At 32.6% G+C, this 19,637-nt stretch overlaps 1 protein-coding gene across 1 annotated transcript; it reads left to right on the forward strand.

Moving 5' to 3' along the window:
• Positions 1-9,550: 9,550 nt before the first annotated feature.
• On the forward strand, positions 9,551-12,688 carry LOC112282731 (uncharacterized). The gene is made up of 3 exons (XM_024520747.3): positions 9,551-9,678; positions 9,886-10,800; positions 10,979-12,688. Exons 2-3 carry the CDS (start codon positions 10,687-10,689, stop codon positions 12,281-12,283), a joined length of 1,419 nt encoding a protein of 472 aa, XP_024376515.1. The 5' UTR covers positions 9,551-9,678; positions 9,886-10,686; the 3' UTR covers positions 12,284-12,688.
• The last annotated feature ends 6,949 nt before the right edge of the window (positions 12,689-19,637 follow it).

Below are 19,637 nucleotides of genomic sequence, written 5' to 3' on the forward strand. Positions count from 1 at the left end.
TGACTAAGCAGGGGAATTGGTCTACAGAAAAATTCAAACAAATAAGAAAAAAAGCATATGGATTTTTACTTCGAGATGGATTCTTATGGAAGAGACCGAAGAAAGGAATTGGGATGCCACAACGAGTGATAGGCAAAAGGGAAGAAAAACTAAAATTATTAAAGGAGTTTCATGATAGTTTATGGGGAGGGCATAGAGGAATCTGGGCTACTTTTGCTAAACTCAAGGAACGATATTGGTGGAAAAATATGTATCGAGATGTGCTCTCATTTGTAGAGTCATGTGAAATCTATCAATCGTATTCTAATATCCGACATCGAGATGGTCTTCATCCTACGTATCCTCTGGCTATTCATTTTAAATGGGTTGTTGATTTGGTTATTATGCCGGTTGGGTTATGGCAGATGAGATATTTGGTTTTAGCTCGTGAAGTTTTATCAAATCAAGTAGAAGGAAGAGCATTGAGGACAAAATCTACAGAGGGGATTTGTAGGTTTTTGCTTGAAGATGTCATTTGCCGTTACGGGTGCATAGGAAAAATCACTGCAGATCGTGGAGAATTAAATGCACAAGAAGCTCGTAAGTTCTTTGAAAAATGTGGAGTTAAACTATCACTGACTACTGCTTATAATCCGGAAGGGAATGCGAAAAGCGAACGCGGTCACTCGCCGATTGTGAAAGCATTGGTTAAAGCTTGTAATGGGAAAGTTAAAGAGTGGCCACGGCTTTTGTCATTCGCATTATGGGCTGATCGAACAACACATAGTTCGGTGACAGGATATATGCCAGTAGAACTTATGACAGGTCAAAAATCAATTATGTCGATTGAAGAAAAGGTACTTACTTGGAGTATGCTACCATGGGAAGATGGATTGACAAGAGAAGAACTTTTGGCTATTAGGATTCGACAATTGGAGCAAAGAACGGAAGATGTCCAGATAGCATTGGAAAGGTTAAAAAGAGCAAGGTTACAAAACAAGGCGCGATTCGATAAGCAACATCGATTGAGACCAAAAGTAATCGAGGAAGGTGATTGGGTACTTGTTTATGACAATAGTCTGGATAATCAACATAGTACTTTGCGGAAATTTTCAAAACGTTGGTTTGGACCATATGTTGTAACAACTGTTCATGATAATGCGACTTACTCATTACGGGAGTTAGATGGTACAAAATTGAAAATACCAATTGCAGGGAAGAGAGTAAAAATATTTAATTGAAGACACGCAGAGATGAATATGGAAGACCTTAATAAAGGTACAGAGATTTCGCAGCAAGAAGATGAAAGTGATATGGATAATGAAGGTAACGAAGACGAACTGGACAAAGACGTAGGGAATATATTCTGAATCAAACAGCAATTGGGTAAATTGGTGCATACCGAAGAATGCACAGGTTCAGAGGGGGTGGATGTCGTATTGTAACATGAGTATACAGTGAAAATAAAAAAAAAGGGGAATTTTATTAATATTCAGTTATCTCGAATATTGGGAGCATCAACCAACTCCAGTACAAATACTGAGTGGTCAGGTTCAGTCACTCCGTTACAGTCAGCCGAGGCATACTGAAATGCTCCGTTCGATTCCAATAACGGGAGTCAGCAAGAAGAGAGAGGAGCTTCATGCTTCGGGTCGGGGAAGGAAAGACATAGAATTTGGATTTTTCTTCTTCGTAGAATTTTGGGAAGACTAAGGCAATCGCTACTGAAGTCAGTGTTGTAATGGTGAATCGGGATTTTTAAATGAAGTGGGTTTGAATACTCTTGACTGTTTTGTAAAATCGAGTTACATCTGTGATTGAAGGATTAAAGGGGTGTCTATAGGATTGAGTATGCGGAGTGAATGAAATTTATTGGGTTAATCTAACAGGACAGTCAGTGGATACAAGATCGTAAGTACAAAGGGGTATTGAAGATTAACAGTTTGGGTTGTTCGGGGTTCTCTGTAACATCTAGAGACCTATCGGCTGGGACAAAAAAAAAAAAAAAAAAAAAAAAAAAAAAAAAAAGACTTCGACAAGCAGACGAAGAGCATCCGTATAGATTTACGGTACATTGTTGCAGTCGTTTATATTCCAGCAGTCAAAAACTGATAGACTGCTTGACTATCGGCGAATCTCCATATTACCTTCTACAGCCAGACGCTCGACGCGTTCTCGAGTAGGAAAGCACGTAATACGACACCGGACATCTGGCTCTAGAAGGTAGTATGGAGATTTGCTAATATTCAAGCACTTTATCGGTTTTTGACTGTTGGAATATAAACAACTGCAAGAATATACTGTAAAGTAGAAGTTGTTTGAGAAGCTTCCTAAATAGAAGTATATATTGGTATCGACGCTGAAAATTTCTTCAGTCTCGATAACACATCTCTTGGAGCTCTAGCTCACCTCTTTGGTGTTGTCCTCATCTGATTAATCTAGTTCTTGTCAATTCTTCTTGAACTTCTTGTTAGATCTCGAGTTTGTATTTCTATGTCCGTGACAATTAATTTTAAGAATGGTATCATTATCTAGAAGGTGCTTCTAATCTAATTATTATACATATGGATCACAAGAACCTCAAATACTTCATATTAGCACATGTTTTTAATTATTATCAAGTCCATTCAAATATGTCTTTATTAGTGTATAATAACAAGGTTTATCAAATGTCTTTATTATAAGTTTTTATTTTATACCAAAAGAAGAAGTTGTAACTTTTGATCAACAAAAAATAATTTTCTTGAAGTTAGAACATTTTCATATTCAAGCAATAAAATCAACATTAATTTTTGATTCATCCTTTATCAAGAAAATTCAATCAAGTATGTCTTCTAATCTTCTTGTTCATGATATTAATAATATTTCTTCTAAATCTAATGATACTTTCAAGTTTAAGTTAAAAAATAATCTACTCTATTTCAAAGAATAATTATACATTCCAAAAGATAAATCATGATTATATATTCTTCAAGCTTGTCATGACTTTCTAGTAGCTGAACATTTTGGATACAATAAGACTTTAAAAATAATATCTAGAAATTTGTGGTGGCTTCAAATATAAAAGGCAATCTAAGACTTTTTAAAATCACATAATATTTGTTCAAGATTCAAAATCCCTCATCATTGACTTTATAGACTTCTTCAACCATTACCTATTCCAAAACAACCATAGTCTTTTATTTCTATCATAGATCTTCTAATCTTAAGTTATTATAATTTTATATTTGTGATATTAGATTTTTTTTTAAGATGGTATATTTTATACCATAAACAAAATTTATCACAAAAGAAGAAATGACTAAGCTTTTATAGAACATGATGAATCTATCTTAAGTATCAATGATCTTTCTAATCTACAGCAATATAAAATCCCATCTTAAAGTAGATCAAATTAGACCAAAATAAAATTAAACTAAATTAAACAAAATGGAACATGAAAGATAAAATTGAGAAATCAAAATTAAGATAGAATAGAATAAAATAGAAAGATACAAAATCCAATTGTATTAAGATAAAAGTTCCAAAGCCATATCTGATCAAATGTTCCAAAATGTCCTAGCTAGTTCTATTTATACTTTGTTCTATTACCTTGGATTTTCTAAAATGTTCCTAGGTAGTAAATCCCACTTAGATAACTACCTTAAATTCGTTCTAGAAGGTTCCATAATAGGCCCCACCTAAAGAATCATTCTAAGTCTTTTTTAGAAGATTCTATGGTAGATTCTATCTAAATAACTGCCCTAAGTTCTTTCTAGAATGTTTCATGGTGGATCTTACCTAGTCCACTAACTTAATCCCAATTCTAGAAACTTCCATGGTTCTAACTATCTATCTTTATACAAATATCTTATCTATACCTTGTTACAATTAATCCCCCTCTACTAATGCAGAATGTCTTTATTTTATTCTCAATGGTAACTCCAAATTGTCTCTTGGCAATGGGTGAAGTTTTGTATAGGTTTTTATATTGCATCATGAATGGAATAACCTTTTCAAAGAACTTTGTACTGAAGTTGTGGACGTCTATTGCTATGGCAAAGATAACAATGCTCCAAAATGTTGTCTACTTCATATTCTTGTTGGACATCAACTACAATTGGCTATAGATTTTGATTGTAGAAAAGGTCAATGCTAATGATTTGTGGTGGTTGTGATTGATACCGATCCAAAAAGTGTTTTGACTCAGTATGAAATTCTTTTAGTTGTAAAACATAGAAGACTACATGGACCCAAATATGTGGTAGAAGCTCAAATCAATATATGACATCAAAAATCACTGCAAAAATGCAGAAAGGTCTAAGCCACCGAGGTGCTAGTTTACGGATTTGCATTGATGTAACAAGCGGCAAGTTGGTATTAGAGAATAATACTTGATGACCTTTCCAAAAGGTCTTGTATTGTCGATGGTTATTCACATACTACTTCTATTGATTTTGTATAATAAAAAAGTGGTGCGATGTCTTTTATAAGGCCATTGTAAGCCATTGTATAAATTCTTCTATTATCGGATTGTTGGTGTCAATGGAACAATGGAGAGTTGATAGAATAATTAGATGTTGATCGATATTAAAAAAAAAAAATAGTGAATGACCACTACTTGCTTGAATACTATCATTGTAAGCAAACTCCAAGGATGTCAAGTATTCATTTCAATCATTATAATAAACCACCACAAATATCCATAGCATATCTTCTATATTCAGATTTGTATGCTCTATTTTTCCATTTTTTTGGAAATGGAAGGCTATAGACATGGCAAACAAAGCCTACAAATCTTTCCAAAAACTTTAACAAAGTCAATTTGCTGGTGCTTGAATTTTGATGTTTTGAATAACTTCCAATCTGATGGCCTACCTCCCAACAATAGAAACACAATTCTTTTTGTACCAATATTTGTAATCTTTGTAGTATCAATGATTCTTATAGAAGATCAATTTTTATTGACATTGATTGTTAGACCATAATATTAGATGGTGACATAGGACTTTGTGTTATAGGTCTTGCTCTACAATTTTTGAAATCTATAGCATCGACCCTCTTTACAATCAAAATTGTATCTTTGAATGTTTGTGGATCCTATAGTTCCACCTCTTACTGGACCTCAGGTTTCAAATCTTGTAGGAATCGATCTATCATCTCTGCCTCAAAAATATTGCCAATTTGAAGACATAGAAACTTGAGTTGGGAGATATAATCTTGTTCCAACCTAGATTGTATAAGATTTGTCAATTGATCGCATACTATTTTTTCCACATTTATAAATCAAAATTGATTCTTAAACTTGGTTTCAAATTCCTTCCAATCACAAAATCCTCCTTGACCTCCATAGCTTTGAACTTGATGTCACTACCAAATGGCTGCCGCATCTTTTAAATAACTGATTACATATATAATTCCTTCAATGGCATTTGCTTCAGATAGTTGGAGGTATTGTTGCATGTTGAAGAGCCATTGACATATATCTTCTTGTCTTAAAGTATGTTCTAAAGTATGTACTAGGCTTACTCAATTTTAGCCTAATAAAAGTTGATTTTCTTATTCTTGAGGCTTTTATTTATCCTTATAAAGTAGCTATTTGGTCTAAAAAAATATTGTATTTAAGCCTCCATCTGAGATTGTTCCACCATATCTTCCATGCTATAATTTCTCTGCTAAATTCTACTATTATAATGCTTTTTCTCCTCTTAGTTGACTTTTCAAGAGTAGCTTGTGGTAGCTTCAACATATTACTTAATATTACTACAATAATTGATCTTGGATTACATAATGACTATTGACATACTACCAAAAATAACTAATCTAATACTTGCTTTGATACTAATGAAATATGACCAGTCTATCTCAAGTATCCAAGACCTTTCTAATCTATAGCAACATTAAACCTCGTCACAAAGTAGGACAAACTAGATCAAAACAAAAGTAAACTGAATTAAATAAAATGGGACATAAAAGATAAAATTAAGCAATTGAAATTAAGACAAAAAAAAATAAAACAAAAAGATAGAAAATCTAATTGTATTAAGAGAAAAGATGCAAAGCCATACCTCATCAGATGCCTTAAAAAGACCTTGATCACTCTAATTTATTTTTTAATCTACCATCTTGGACTTTTTAGAATGTTCCTAAGTATTGGACTCTACTTACATAACTGCCTTACACTCCTTCTAGAAAATTCAATAATAGGCCCTACCTAGATAACCATCCTAAGTCTTTTTTAGAAGGTTCTATGGTGGATTCCATCTAAATAACCACCCTAAATTCTTTTTAGAATATTCCACGATAGATCCTACTTTGTCCACTAACCTAATTTCAATTCTAGAAACTTCCATAGTTCTAACTATCTATCCTTATACAAATATCTTATCTATATCTTTTTACATTTTACTTGACAATATCTATTACTATCATGAATTGTCGAAGGATATTTAAGAGGATTTTCATTGATATCAAATAAGAGGACTCAATTTACATCAAGATTTTGGAAAATTCTTTTTAAGTTTTTAAATGTACATATAAAGCTCTCTTCTATTTTTCAACTTTAAATTGATGGACAATCAAAACAGGTGAATAAAGTTTTAAAGCAATATTTGAGGTATACTATCAATTATCATCAAGATGATTGGACAACTCTTTTGCCATTGGCAGAGTTTACATACAATAATTCAATATATTATTTTACTCAAAAAATACCTTTTCTTATAAATTATACTTATTATCTACAACTTGATATTTTTAACTTTTTAAAAGTTGATAATCCTACAGTAAAAGATTAAGCAAATCATTTGTCATAGTTATATGCAACAATTAAACTATAGTTAAAGAAAGCTCAAGAACAACAAAAGATCAATGCAAATGCCTATTACAAGAAACCATAATTTAAAGTGGGTGACAAAGTATGGCCACTTTGTTGCAATATCAAGACTACTTGTTTTTGTGACAAGTTGGATTATTGTAGACTTGAACCTTTTTTTATTTGTAAATAAGTCAATTTTATTGCTTATCCATTATATCTACCAAAATCTATAAAGATCTATTTTATATTCTATATATCTCTTTTTGATCCATATAAAACAATGAATATCTTAGGAAGAAGACAAATGTTACCTCCTACTATAGAAGTAGATAATAATCAAGAATTTGAGGTAGAAGAAGACTTATATTCAAGGCTGCACTAAAATAGATTGGAATATCTTGTTCATTGATGTACTTATGATATTAGTAAATGCATATGGAAGCTAACAAAGAATCTTGCAAATATAGCAAAGAAAGTTGAGGCTTTTTATTGACAACATCTATCAAAATCAAGTTGAAGAATTATAAGATCTATGAAAGATGATGACTACTCTTTATAGAACTTATCCCTAAAAAGAAGGTAATGTCATGGGCATATATATTTATTCTAATATTTACCTATATAATTAAGTATAAATAAATAAAATTTGATTTATTTTATAATATTTTATAAAAAAAGCTTCTTAAAAGCTTTATAGATACAACTTTGACTTTATATGTATTTGTAATTGATTGATAGGTTAAGAACTTGGGCAACAAATTAACCATATGTTGGTAGCTTGTGAAACAAGCTAATTATGTGGTGCACATATAGAAAATTTGCCTTGTAATTTAAAATACGTGTCTTATAAAGTCAACATATTTTTGAGGTCCTATAGGACATTGTTACATAGCTTCTAATTAAGAATATATATAGAAGTAAGAATAAAGCCTTCTTCACTCTTGTCAATGCTTTTTTAATCCTTAGTCTTATTTTAAGATTTTTTAGTCTTCTTGTCTTTGATAATAGCCATTTTAGTTTAATATTATATCATCTTTGAGTAATTTTTTAGTCTTTTTGAGTGATGCAAGAGTGTATTGATATTTTTGTTTTTTAAAGTTCATTTCCTTGACATTGAGTCTAGATTCTCTCTTCATCCAATAATTATCAAATAATTATCTATCATTTCTTCTATTAATAAGATATCTTTCTAGGCTTGATTTCCAAATAAGTACTCATAGCCAAGTCTTATGCCTTTTTGCCATCATTTTTAAGCCTTACAATCAACTTTAAGTGATTGAATATATTCTTAAATTATTAAAATTCTTCTCTTGTCATTTTCTTCCATATCTATTTTAAAATTTCTTATAGTAGTCTTTATTTCTTACTCTCTAAAGCTCTACTAACCTTCATCCAAAGAACTATAAAGATAATAAGATGTTCCTATCAATAATTTTTCAATACTTAATCTTTGGCAACATTGCTCTTTATATCATTTCTTGTTCTTTGAATCTCTAACTCTTAGCACATTTGGCCACTTCCAATAACTTCAAAAATTCCAAAAAAAACTTGGTTCAAATCTACCATCTTGTAGATTTTTTTTATATTTTAATCTAACATTTTTTATAATTTAAAAAACAAACCAAAATTTGTTGAAATACAACCAATCAAATTTTTGACTCAATTATGCTTGCTATAGCTTTCATTTGACTTATTTTTGGCCTACAAATTGCTGCTCTACTTTCAGCTCAACATTCTAATTTCAAGCTTGGTTGTGCATGACTATTCCTTCTATACATTCATTCAATTTTGTAGAATTGCTAAATTATGGAAATTTGAAACGTCTTCTAAAATCTTAATTTGTCATTCAAATTCACATTCATTTACATAACATATCTTCTTTAATAAATGAATGACTAATTAAGGTTTTAGAAGACGTTTAAAATTGATCTAGTTTGAATGGCATTCATTGATTAAAGACTATTTAGTAGCACATAGAGTAGCAACACAAGAAAGTGCAAGTTATGGTGCTAGAGTAGATAATGACTTTGACGGACTTTGAATGGCATTCACTTATACAACATATACTCTTTAATAAAACCTTGAAACATAATCCTAATTGATAACTCAAGATAAAGGTGACTTAGCCTCTAACTAGTTTTAACTACTTTTCTTAATCTATAAAGGCATCTTAACTCCAAGATAGTTTTTTAATTATATTAACTTTCTTTAGGTAGTCCAAAAAAAATCTTAACAACATTGCCACTTTCTAAAAGGGGCATACAAGTGATTTCGGACTAATTTTGAATTTGAAAAAAAACACAATTTTTCTAATAACAAAACTCTTCTTAAATCTTATTTTTGTTTTGGTTTTTTTACTATTAAAATCATCATTTCCAATTCTTTCATATCATTGCAATAAGTTCATTTCTTCATATGATTCTATTTTTCATGTTTTTATTTACTTTTTGTATATGTACTTTAACTTTTGAATGATCAACATTGTAAATACATTCAGAATGAATATCAACCCAAGAATTTGATACTTCTAAAAAAAAAGTATTTAAAAAGGAAAAGATGAAACTAAAACAGGGAGAAAACCTAGTAAACAAAAAGAAAAGCAGCAAAAGTAACAGCAATAATGGTGGAGATGGAACCAAGACCCAAAATAGCACCCCTTTCATTCAAAGGAGGGTACCGAAGCTTGCAGGGGTCACCAAAACAGACTTACTTTGAATGCCGAAGAGAGAAAAGAACAAAAGAGGGCGAGTAGGACAAATCAAAAGACGCCGACATCCACAGTTTGCATTAAAAGCAAACTAAAGTGCAGACAGTGACGAGCAGATTACTCACTGCAAAACGGAGATTGAAGGGCAGGCTGACCGAGAACCCTCTCTGCATTTGAATGTGGCAACAATGATAAGGTACTACGGATTTCTTCGATAAACATGTGCTTATTGTTTTCTTTACTTAACATACATTTCATGTTGCGCGGGATAAGGGGAAAAACAGCGCTAAGTACGCATTGACTCGCCCTCCGCTGAATCTTCTTCAAGTCGTAAAAACTGTGTTAAATCGGTAAATCAGTGGTGAAATCAGGCACTAAATTAGGTGGGTTCTGAAATGCGCAGATCTTCGGAGATATTAGCGAATCACGAGACTCCACTCAGACACTCCCACGATCATTCTATAGCTTGGAAATCTGCTACTTAGGAGTTATGCCTAGCTTCATGGCTGCGAAGGGGAAAGTCGACATGGATAGGGTTTTGGGGAGGGGGGGTGAGCGGCAATGGCGTGACAGAAAATTCTCGAAGGATATAGTGCACCATAGATGCACCAAACATCTTCCCAGGCGTGACCGAAATCATACTTTTGGAGATGTTGGGCTAGGGCCACGCACAGACGCGGAGGGCTATGGCGGAGCGAATGGATGGCGTCCAAAGCTTCCAAGCGCTAGCTAGGATCGTGAGCTTCGAGAATAGGCGCCAGCATGGTGATGAGCTGTGGCGATGCAGACGCAGACGAGGGTGATGCGGACGAGGGTGGGGAGTTTGTGGGAAGGGCCAAGGCTCGCTCAAGTTGCCCGCAGCCTCTTATATTCTGCTTCTCTCCCATTCTCTTGTTGTTGTGCGGATGAAGGCTCTCGATCGCTTCGGTGTCTCAGTGGTTCGTGATTGATTTATCTGGTAGCTTCGTACGTTGTAACTCGCGAGATAAACTTATAAAATTATTATCATTGTTATTATTTCGTTTACAACTGGGTAGAAGATCAAATTCCAAGCAGGTCTTGGGAGCCTTGTCTGCAGAGTCGGCAATCGAGCCGGCCGCGCCCAACCTGCTGCCCCTATGATACTCTTTTTGGGGTCGGTAGCTACGTTAGGACCGAAAGTATTGTGAAAATTTTCTATTATATTACTGGCGTAGAGAATACAATGAAACGTATCTTCTCGTGTTGTATCTCATTTGATCGAACCACGGAAGAAAGGGATGAGCCAAACGAATCGCAAGGAGCGATCAACCTTTACGCTGTTCAGGAGCCTGTTACGGTGAGTTGGTGCAGTTGAAGATGATTTTAGGGTTTCCAGATTGACTTCCTGTTTGGAAGTATTTCATAGCAACTCCACCGCATAGTTCGAATTGAACTCGAACATGTATTGTTGCTCAAATGGAATGCTTCGATGTGAGTTGATGAATTTGGAGGTGTTTGCTTGGAGGAGCTGACAGAATCTGAGAAGAATGGAGTCGCAATTGACTGGAGATAATCCCCATCGTGCTCTACGTTCAGTGAGAGTGTGCAGGAATTTCAGATGCTCCATTTGCTCCGGCCAAGGACTTGTATACTCTGGGGTTAGAGATTGTAGGTTTTGTTGCCATCCCGGATCAATCCAAACAGGTTTTGTTACGGAGCCTCTAGACCCAGGTGTATGGAGCAAGCTGCCGCTTGATCTCCTGGAATTTATCTTTGCTCGTCTTCCCATTGATTTTATTGTTCGTCTCCGAGCTTTGTCCAAGGCCTGGAAGCGTGAATTGTCGACCTGCTCCTCTTTCACTACAGAATGCGCAAAGTCCCAGCCCAATCTCGGTGCAATTATGGGTTTCAGCACCGATTCGTGCTGGGTGAGAGTGTACGATACCACAGTGATCCGCCCCCCATATGAAAATCCTCGCAAGTGGCACGCGTTCAGAATTAAAAACATTCCAAAGCTTTATGCTTCTTCGATGACAGCTTGTGATGGAGGGTTGGTTTGTATTGTGCCGCTGGCAACCTTGCAACCTGTTCTTGTTCTAAATCCGTTAACGAGGGAATGGAGGCAGCTCCCTTTGCAGCGTCTTGTGAAACATCCTGGGATGGTGCAGTTGAGAGTAGACCGTGACACACGAATGTATGAAGTTATATTAGTTGGGTTTAAGGGCGGAAGCGGAGTTATTGGCGAGTCTTATGATTCAAATATCAACCAGTGGAGTGCAGTGGCATCCGGTAATGTTATGGGTCCTTTGTGTGAATATCCAAGAACAAGTCATCTGGAGTACATGGGATGGGTTCAAGTTTACAACGGCTCGAAAAATCTCCTTCGTGGATACAGACTTCCTAAGCGTGATCCAGACCGGATTGCAAGTACTCGATGGCGCGTTTTAGGGTATGCGACGTGCATGAACAATTTTTATTTCCTAGAATCTGAGATTGGTGAACGATTTGAGGATGGAAGATTGCCGGTTCGTTTCAATGTGTCGAAATTTGAGGAAGGTAACTGGAGGGTTGGTTCCCATGAATCAATTCGAATTAGTAAACCTTCTGTAAATTTCGAGTTCCATGTAGATATTCCTGAAGGTCCGAAGCTGCTCGTGTGCAAGTCGTTCTTCATGGTGGTGTTTCGCGGCTATAACCACAATTACTTCGTGCTGATTTTCTACGATTTAGAGAACAACAAATGGCAGAAGTTTGACTTGCAGTGTACTGAGTACTCCGTCTCTAGGAAGGAGATGGAGACAGCATTCGCGTGTGAGCTTCGGTGGGATGCACGCCCATAAGCTTAAAAGCGTGAGCATTTGCTGCATTTCTTTCTTGTAAATAGGGTTAGGATTCAGACGTGGGCGAGTTTTCGGGTATTTCGATGTATGTTCTGCTGCTTTACTGCGTGCATGGAGCTGATGGACCTGCTAGGCGTGCGCAGCTTTCCTCAAGGGGGCAGTTTGAAGAGGAATTTTGCGAATTTGTTTGTTCAAGTAGGCAATTTCGAAATCGTGCTCTATTATGATAGAACTGTTGGATTCAATAGCCACTTTCTGCATATATTGATTGTTGTACTTGAAGAAGCACGATGTCCAGATGATCCGTAAAGTTTGCTCTTGACATCCTGTGCTGCGATTGTAAGATATTGAGGAAAAGCAGATTTGTCTGTTGAGGTAACAAGTTGAGCTAGCGTTGTGTGCTTACGATTTTGTTGTTCGAGAGCATCACTATTCGACTCAACGTAGCACGATCTTCTACACATCATTCTTTTGTAGATAAGCTATAAATCGTATTGATTTGAGAAAACCGAGACAATATACTCAGCACGGTGGATTGAAATGATTCCAGTTTGGAGTGAAGACCTTATTGTGCAATTTGATCTAGGAATTGGAAAGGAAGAGTACTCGGGATTGCAAACTTTGTTGAATACGTGTTTATCACCGCATAGCCGTTTTTCTACCGCGATGTTTCAGGAGGACGACTTAATCCTCTCATCTGGTGAAAGCATGCAAACTATATTTGAATATACTTGTGTAGCACAAGTGATAATGCACTTTAAGAACATTCCAATCATTTCTTTAGCAAGGTTGGAGATCAGGACTACACATTCAGATGTTCCTAATGCAATGACTGGTTCTCGTAGAGTAGACTGCTATTGTGGAATTCTGTACAATGTAGGGTTGTAAGCATAAGAACTCATATAGCAGAGCCCCATTTGTGTCTGAAGGCAAATTTCTGCCGTTCACCGTATTCTTCTCTGTCATGTGCATAACCGGGGATTACACAGATGCACTTTCTTCTTCGGTTTGACGTCTGAAAGCATCAGCTCAATATCCCGCACATTTGGCCGTTCGGTAGGCAACTTGAACATAATACGGCATCTCTGAGAACCAACATGACCTGTGCATTGAATCAAACAATACGACTGAGGAATTTTTCTGAAGTACTGAAGACTGCAAGATGCAGTTACTTTGATGGCTCACATCTTGTACACAGTTCCTGCTCCGCCCCAACCAATGATATCGTCTTCATCCAAGCCAGCCAGCACCTGAAATCAAGACTGCCATGAAGAAAGCTTGATGATATAACGGTTTCGCGAGATTGAACGGATGACCTAAATTTTAAACAAGTTTCACCTTCAAATCTCACGGATGTACTGAAAAATGACAAGCTATGAAAACAATTTCACTATATCCATTCGCAGTCCAAAACCACCAAATTAAGTTGAATAAAGTGAGTTGCCAGATACGAAATGTCCACGGACTGCTGGTTTTGAGAATGGCACTCAGAAGTTAACCTGACATATAAGCCTGCACGGAAAAGATTGTTGGTTTCAGTGCAATTTTGATTGTTTGAACAGAGCTTCAGAAGCTCATCACATGAGATCAGTCCTCCATCTTCTACATTCTTCCAAATCATTCTGCTAGACTTGTGATATTGAGTGCGTGGGAGGTATCGACACAATTATTATCTTCCGCGTCAAAAGCAGAAACATAATAGAGTGTCCAGGAGGTTATGGAAACACGATGGTGCGTAACTGTGAAGCTGAGAAGTCTAAGCACTCGAAGGCAGTCAGATTCCACGCCCTTGCACTGACATGCTCGCGGAGAGCCATCAATCGTTTGTGCCAACCTATGTTTCTGGATATAGACATGACTCCATCACATTGAAACGCTATCAATGCAGAGATCTTGCGGAATCGTGCCATTCAGGAAATTTGAAGACAGGTCTAGGAGGGAGAGATTCATGTTTAGGTCGAGGTTTTCTAGGATCGGCCTAAACAACCTGTTCTTCCACAAGTTCAGGACCTGGAAGACCACCAACATTGATTTTCGGATATGTTTATGATGGCATAGAATTAAGGGGAAATAATTACAAAAGAATTGTAAAACATGTCGACCTGGAAGGTTCAAGTTCAACGTCATTGTTCATTTATGAATCGAGCAGTTCTACAGGGAACAACATACAGGAGTTGATTCTCAGGAAGTCGAGGCACAACGTTGAACTTCACCCGATCAGATAATATTAGTGTACAGAAACTAGGAACCATAAAATTGAGTAAAGTCCCTGTCAGACTATTGAATCAGAGTTCTAGCGAACGCAGATTGATTAGAACCGTGGGGTTCGAAGGTGGAGAATGAGCTAGCATTAATGGGCATTCCTCAATGATGCTTTTTTCTTTTACTCTTGCTTTCAGTTGACTGATCACGAGAGAATCGTCAGTTAAATTCTTCAAATTTCTCGGCCTGATCAACTGAATGCCTCTTTCACTTCGAGCTAAATCTAACAGTCATTTCTCTCAGTCTGGATTGTGGGTCTTCGTAGAAGGATTGCTAACCTGGAGCTACTGAAGCATTCGAGGTCCGCGACGTAAGAAATTGAGTCAAGGAAACAATTGACAATGCAGTGTAGATATCAAGGTGTTCGATTTTTTTTATGAAACAAATCAATTTCAAGTTTTTGATTGCGTAGATGATGTGTGTTTATTTGTGTTTACTGAAAATATATGTAATTTTATATTTGAAAAATATGAAAGGAATTCGAAATGTGTTGAATGATGTACAATTCTCAAGAAAGTTTTGAGAAATTTACATTTAGTTAAATAGTTTCCAGCTTTTACAAGTTCTAGTTCAAAGTTTAGTTTTTTTTGCTATTAAAAACATATATTTTTAAATTTCTTCAGAATTAAAATATAAAAAATCAATCCTAAGAACTTTCTTAAATCTCATATTAATAGTATAGATATAATAAATCTATACTAAAATTTAGTTTAAAATTTCTTTTAGAATTCAAAATTTCTACTTATGCTTGTGAAGATTTTTTTTAAAATTTAAATTAAAAGAACCTTTTTATTTAAATAATATTTTTAAAAAAGATTTATTTATTTTTCTATATATATATAAATGTGAGCCAAAAATTTAGAAATATGACTCTTTTATTCATGCTTAACATAATTGTAAGTTTTTTAATCTTCTCTATTATGATTGCAATACTATAAAAATAAAATATATAACATGATGCATTGTTATTGAGCTATAAATAAATAATTCTACAGAAAAAGATCGTAAAAATATTAGCCTTGAAAAAAATTATCACCTTTGTAGATATATGTCTTTAATATTAAAAAAATATTTTAATTTTTATATATTACATAAACTTTATTAAAAGTATAAAAACAAATGTAGTACTTAGTTTTAAGAGACTAAAATATATGAAGTCTAATTATAATGATTTCAATATTTTAAAAAATTAGTATTAAGATTGAACTTTAGTTAGGATCTATTTTAAAGATATTTTTACTAAAAGATATTAATTTTTGTATTTTCTACTAATGACAAAAATAAGAATTACTCAAAGATTTTATTTTATTTTATCATATTAAAAAATTACATAAAAATAAATATTATAACATATTTATGTGTACAATTTAAGATTTATAGCTCAAATTATATAGTATTGTATAAAAATACATTAAGATTTGTTTCAATTTCATAGCAAAAAAAAAAAAAAATGTATATATATATATATAATCTTAGAAAAGAAAATATATTTCTCATTTTATTATTTTAATCAAGAGACTTTGATTATTATATTATCATACGTCAATATGGTCATATTAAAAACATCATGTATAGAATCCTATCAAAATTAGATTAAAATTTCTACTAGAAATATTATTGCATATTCTTAATCTTTATTTTTTTATTTTTTTAAGGCTTAATTACTGAATATTAGTTTGACTCTATTTAAAAGTTTGTTTTTTTATACAATAAAATAAAAATTTCCTCAAATCAAATAGTTTGAATTTTTTTAATTTTATAAAATTTTAATATGTTGTTTTGTTAGAAAAAAATATTACATTTTTAATATTGTCAAAAATATTAAATAATATCTTTTTATAATAACAAGGTGAAAAGTATCAACTATAGCAAAAAGCTATAGTCTTGACATAGATCATAGTATATTTTTTCTTAATATGTCAAAATAATTCCTCTAAAGTTATCTTAAAGTTGTCTAAAGATTTTTAAAAATTACTATATCTATCCAAAAAAATTTAAAGAAAATTTACAATAATATTTGTATTGAAATTTATTTATAATAACATAATATAATCTACTACTTCAAAGATATATATATATATATATATATATATATATATATATATATATTATCTTAATTTTAATACTTTTGATTTTCTTATGATTAATAATTTGGTAATTATAATAGTGAAAGTTGATGATAATGATAGCAATTTGATTTGTTGAAAATAGAGACATATCACTACAAATGCAAAAAAAATCAACACATAACAAAGTATTTTTACTAAGATTTAAGTACATATTTATACATTTTTTAATTAATTTAAGTACTAATATTGTTAAATCCTTTACAAAATGCCTATAAAATACCTTAAATTCCTACCAAACAAGGCATACATAATGTTGTGTAGGAATTGCTTTAAGCCCTTCCTATTTCTTCTCTCTCTATTTCTCCTTCGTCATCCTCCCCTTAAAGAAACAACTATAAAACAATGATTTTACTTCTACTTAGAATCTCTACACAAGCAATTGTTAATGGTAGGCAAGCTTGCCATACTCTATATAAATTAAATAATAATAATAATAATAATAAGGCAAAATCATAATATAATTATTAATTTGCAAAGAAGAATGTGGCAAAAATCAGCAAGGGAGTACCTCCAGGATCTTTGTTATGTGATGGATAAGTCATAGCTTTTTGTACATAAAATATGGAATATTGAACATTCTTTTTTTTAAAAGAAAGACTTAGTTCTCTACTAAAACAAGATCTAACATATCTTTAAAAGCTAGAAACTTATTTTTAACAAGAGGTTTTGTAAAGATGTCTATTGCCATCTATTTTGTGGAACAATATTTCAAATCAATTTGTCCTTTCTCTACACATTGCCTAATAAAATGATATTCTATATCCCAATATTTTATACAACCATGGTGTGTTAGATTCTTCATAATAGCAGTGGAATTTTACTTATCTTTATAAATGTAGAACTTTTTTGATTCAAAAATGTCATAATCTCTAAGTACTTTATAAAGCCACTAAGTCTCTTTTGCTATAGTAGCCAAAGGTATATACTTTGCCTCTATTTACAAAATATAAACTAAAGATTGTTTCTTACTTGACAAAGTGATATTTGTGCCACTTAATATAAATGCATAACCTTCTATTAAATGGTGCATTTTTGCACAACTTGTTCCATCTGCATCATTGTATTCCACAAGTTGCAAATTTATTTCTTTTCTTTTATACTATAATATCAAATCTTTTATTCTTTTTAAACAATAAAATATTTATTTGATTCTTTATCAATTCAAAACATATAGATGTGCCATGTATTGAATAAAGTGTTGACAAGAAAATACAATGACATATTTTGTATCATTTGTAAAGTACAATAATAAACCTAAAGCCTTTTAATAAAGCTTTATATCTTTTATATCCAAATGATTATTATTCTCAAGTTTAGTGGGATAACTTTGTACCATTGATGTAGCAATTGCCTTTGTATCTTTCATCCCAAATTCCTCTAACTTTCAACAAATATACTTAGTTTGGCTCAAATTAATAGTGTCATTTTTCGTCTTGAAATAAATCAATGTAAAGAAAATTAGTAGATTCACTAAGATCTTTCATCTTGTAGCACTTTTATAATTCAACTTAGCATTTTATAAGAATCTCAAAGTTCTTGCCACTAATAAATATAAGGACTAGTCCTTCACAATACATTATGTACAAATAAGAATAATTTTGAATTCTCCCAACCAAGATTCAATAATGATTTATCCAAATTCTAATTCCATCCACATCTAGATTTTTTAAAATTATATAAAGTCTTTAGCAATCAAAACACTTTGCTTTTGTGTTCCAATAGAACTTCCAATCCTTTTGGAATCATCATATAGATATATTTTTTTTAAGTTTACTATTTAAATAAGCTGAAACAACTTCAAATTGTAATATATTTTAATTAAGAATAGTGGCAATTGTAAAAAATATGCAAATTATTCTAAGGCAAGAAACTAATATAGAAGTCTCTTAATAATGAAATTCTTTCATTTGAATAAAATCTTTTGTAACCAATCATGTTTTAAAATGTTCAATGAAGTCATTGCTAACAAGTTTTTTCTTTAAAGTTTATTTTCAATCCACAACCTTCTTGCCATTGGATAAATATAAAAATTTCTATATACCATGATCTTTCAAAGAATTAAGTTCTTCTTTCATAACATAATTCTATTCTTTCCAAAAAGGTGAATTCATGGCTTACTCAAAGATCTTTAATTTTTCATATTCATCAATATGAACTATATCTAATGTTTTAATTGGCAAATCATAATCTCTTCAAATAAATTTTTTTTCTTTTTTTCAAGGCATGCAATACATCCTATTATTACTTGTAATATTTATTGAATCAATGTCACCTACATAACAATGTCTTGGTGGTAGAACTTGACTAATTTTTTTTTTTTATGTTGATAGAATTCTACTACTTCTATTAGTATAGAATTTTTTTCTTCTTTAACTATTTTTCCTTTCAATCTATTATGTACATGTAAGCTTAAGACTTGAGGTTAAAATATTTTTAATTTATTTAAATGTTAAAAATCTAGCAAATCAAGATTATTTCTATAATTTCTATCTTTTTTTAATTTTTTTCTTAAGGAGTTAATGGCTCACCAAATAACTCATCTTTGTTATAAAAAAAAATCACATCTCAAATAAGAATCATCTTCTTCTCTTCAAGTAGAAAAATCTCATATTCTTTTTTCACTTCTAATATCCAACAAAAATATCTTTTTTGCCTTTGCATCAAATTTTTGATATTTTTTTCTTTGGTATGTAATACCAAGTAGGAAAACCAAAACAATGAGTATTTTATAGAGAAGATTTTTTATCATAAAATTTTTTGTATAGTGACTTACCACCAAGTCTTATAAATAGAAGGTAATTACAATTCCAAGTCACAAATTTTGTTGCAAATGCCTAATAGTAATGATCTAACTTGGCATCATCTAGAAGTGCTTGTACTCCTTCAAAAATAGTTTGCATCATATATTCTGCCATGCTAACAATTTCATGTGTATATACAAGAGTGATCATGTGCCAAATGCC

This window comes from Physcomitrium patens, chromosome 5 (genome assembly GCF_059467195.1).
Source record: "Physcomitrium patens ecotype Gransden chromosome 5, ASM5946719v1, whole genome shotgun sequence".
Taxonomy (NCBI): Eukaryota; Viridiplantae; Streptophyta; class Bryopsida; order Funariales; family Funariaceae; genus Physcomitrium; species Physcomitrium patens.

What these genes read in the sequence shown, in the direction of transcription:
- LOC112282731 (XM_024520747.3), top strand. Translation starts at nt 10,687, where the DNA reads ATGAAACGTATCTTCTCGTGTTGTATCTCATTTGATCGAACCACGGAA. An exon ending in CTGTTCAGGAGCCTGTTACG is followed by an intron (nt 10,801 to 10,978) that starts GTGAGTTGGTGC and finishes AGGAGCTGACAG; the next exon opens with AATCTGAGAAGAATGGAGTC.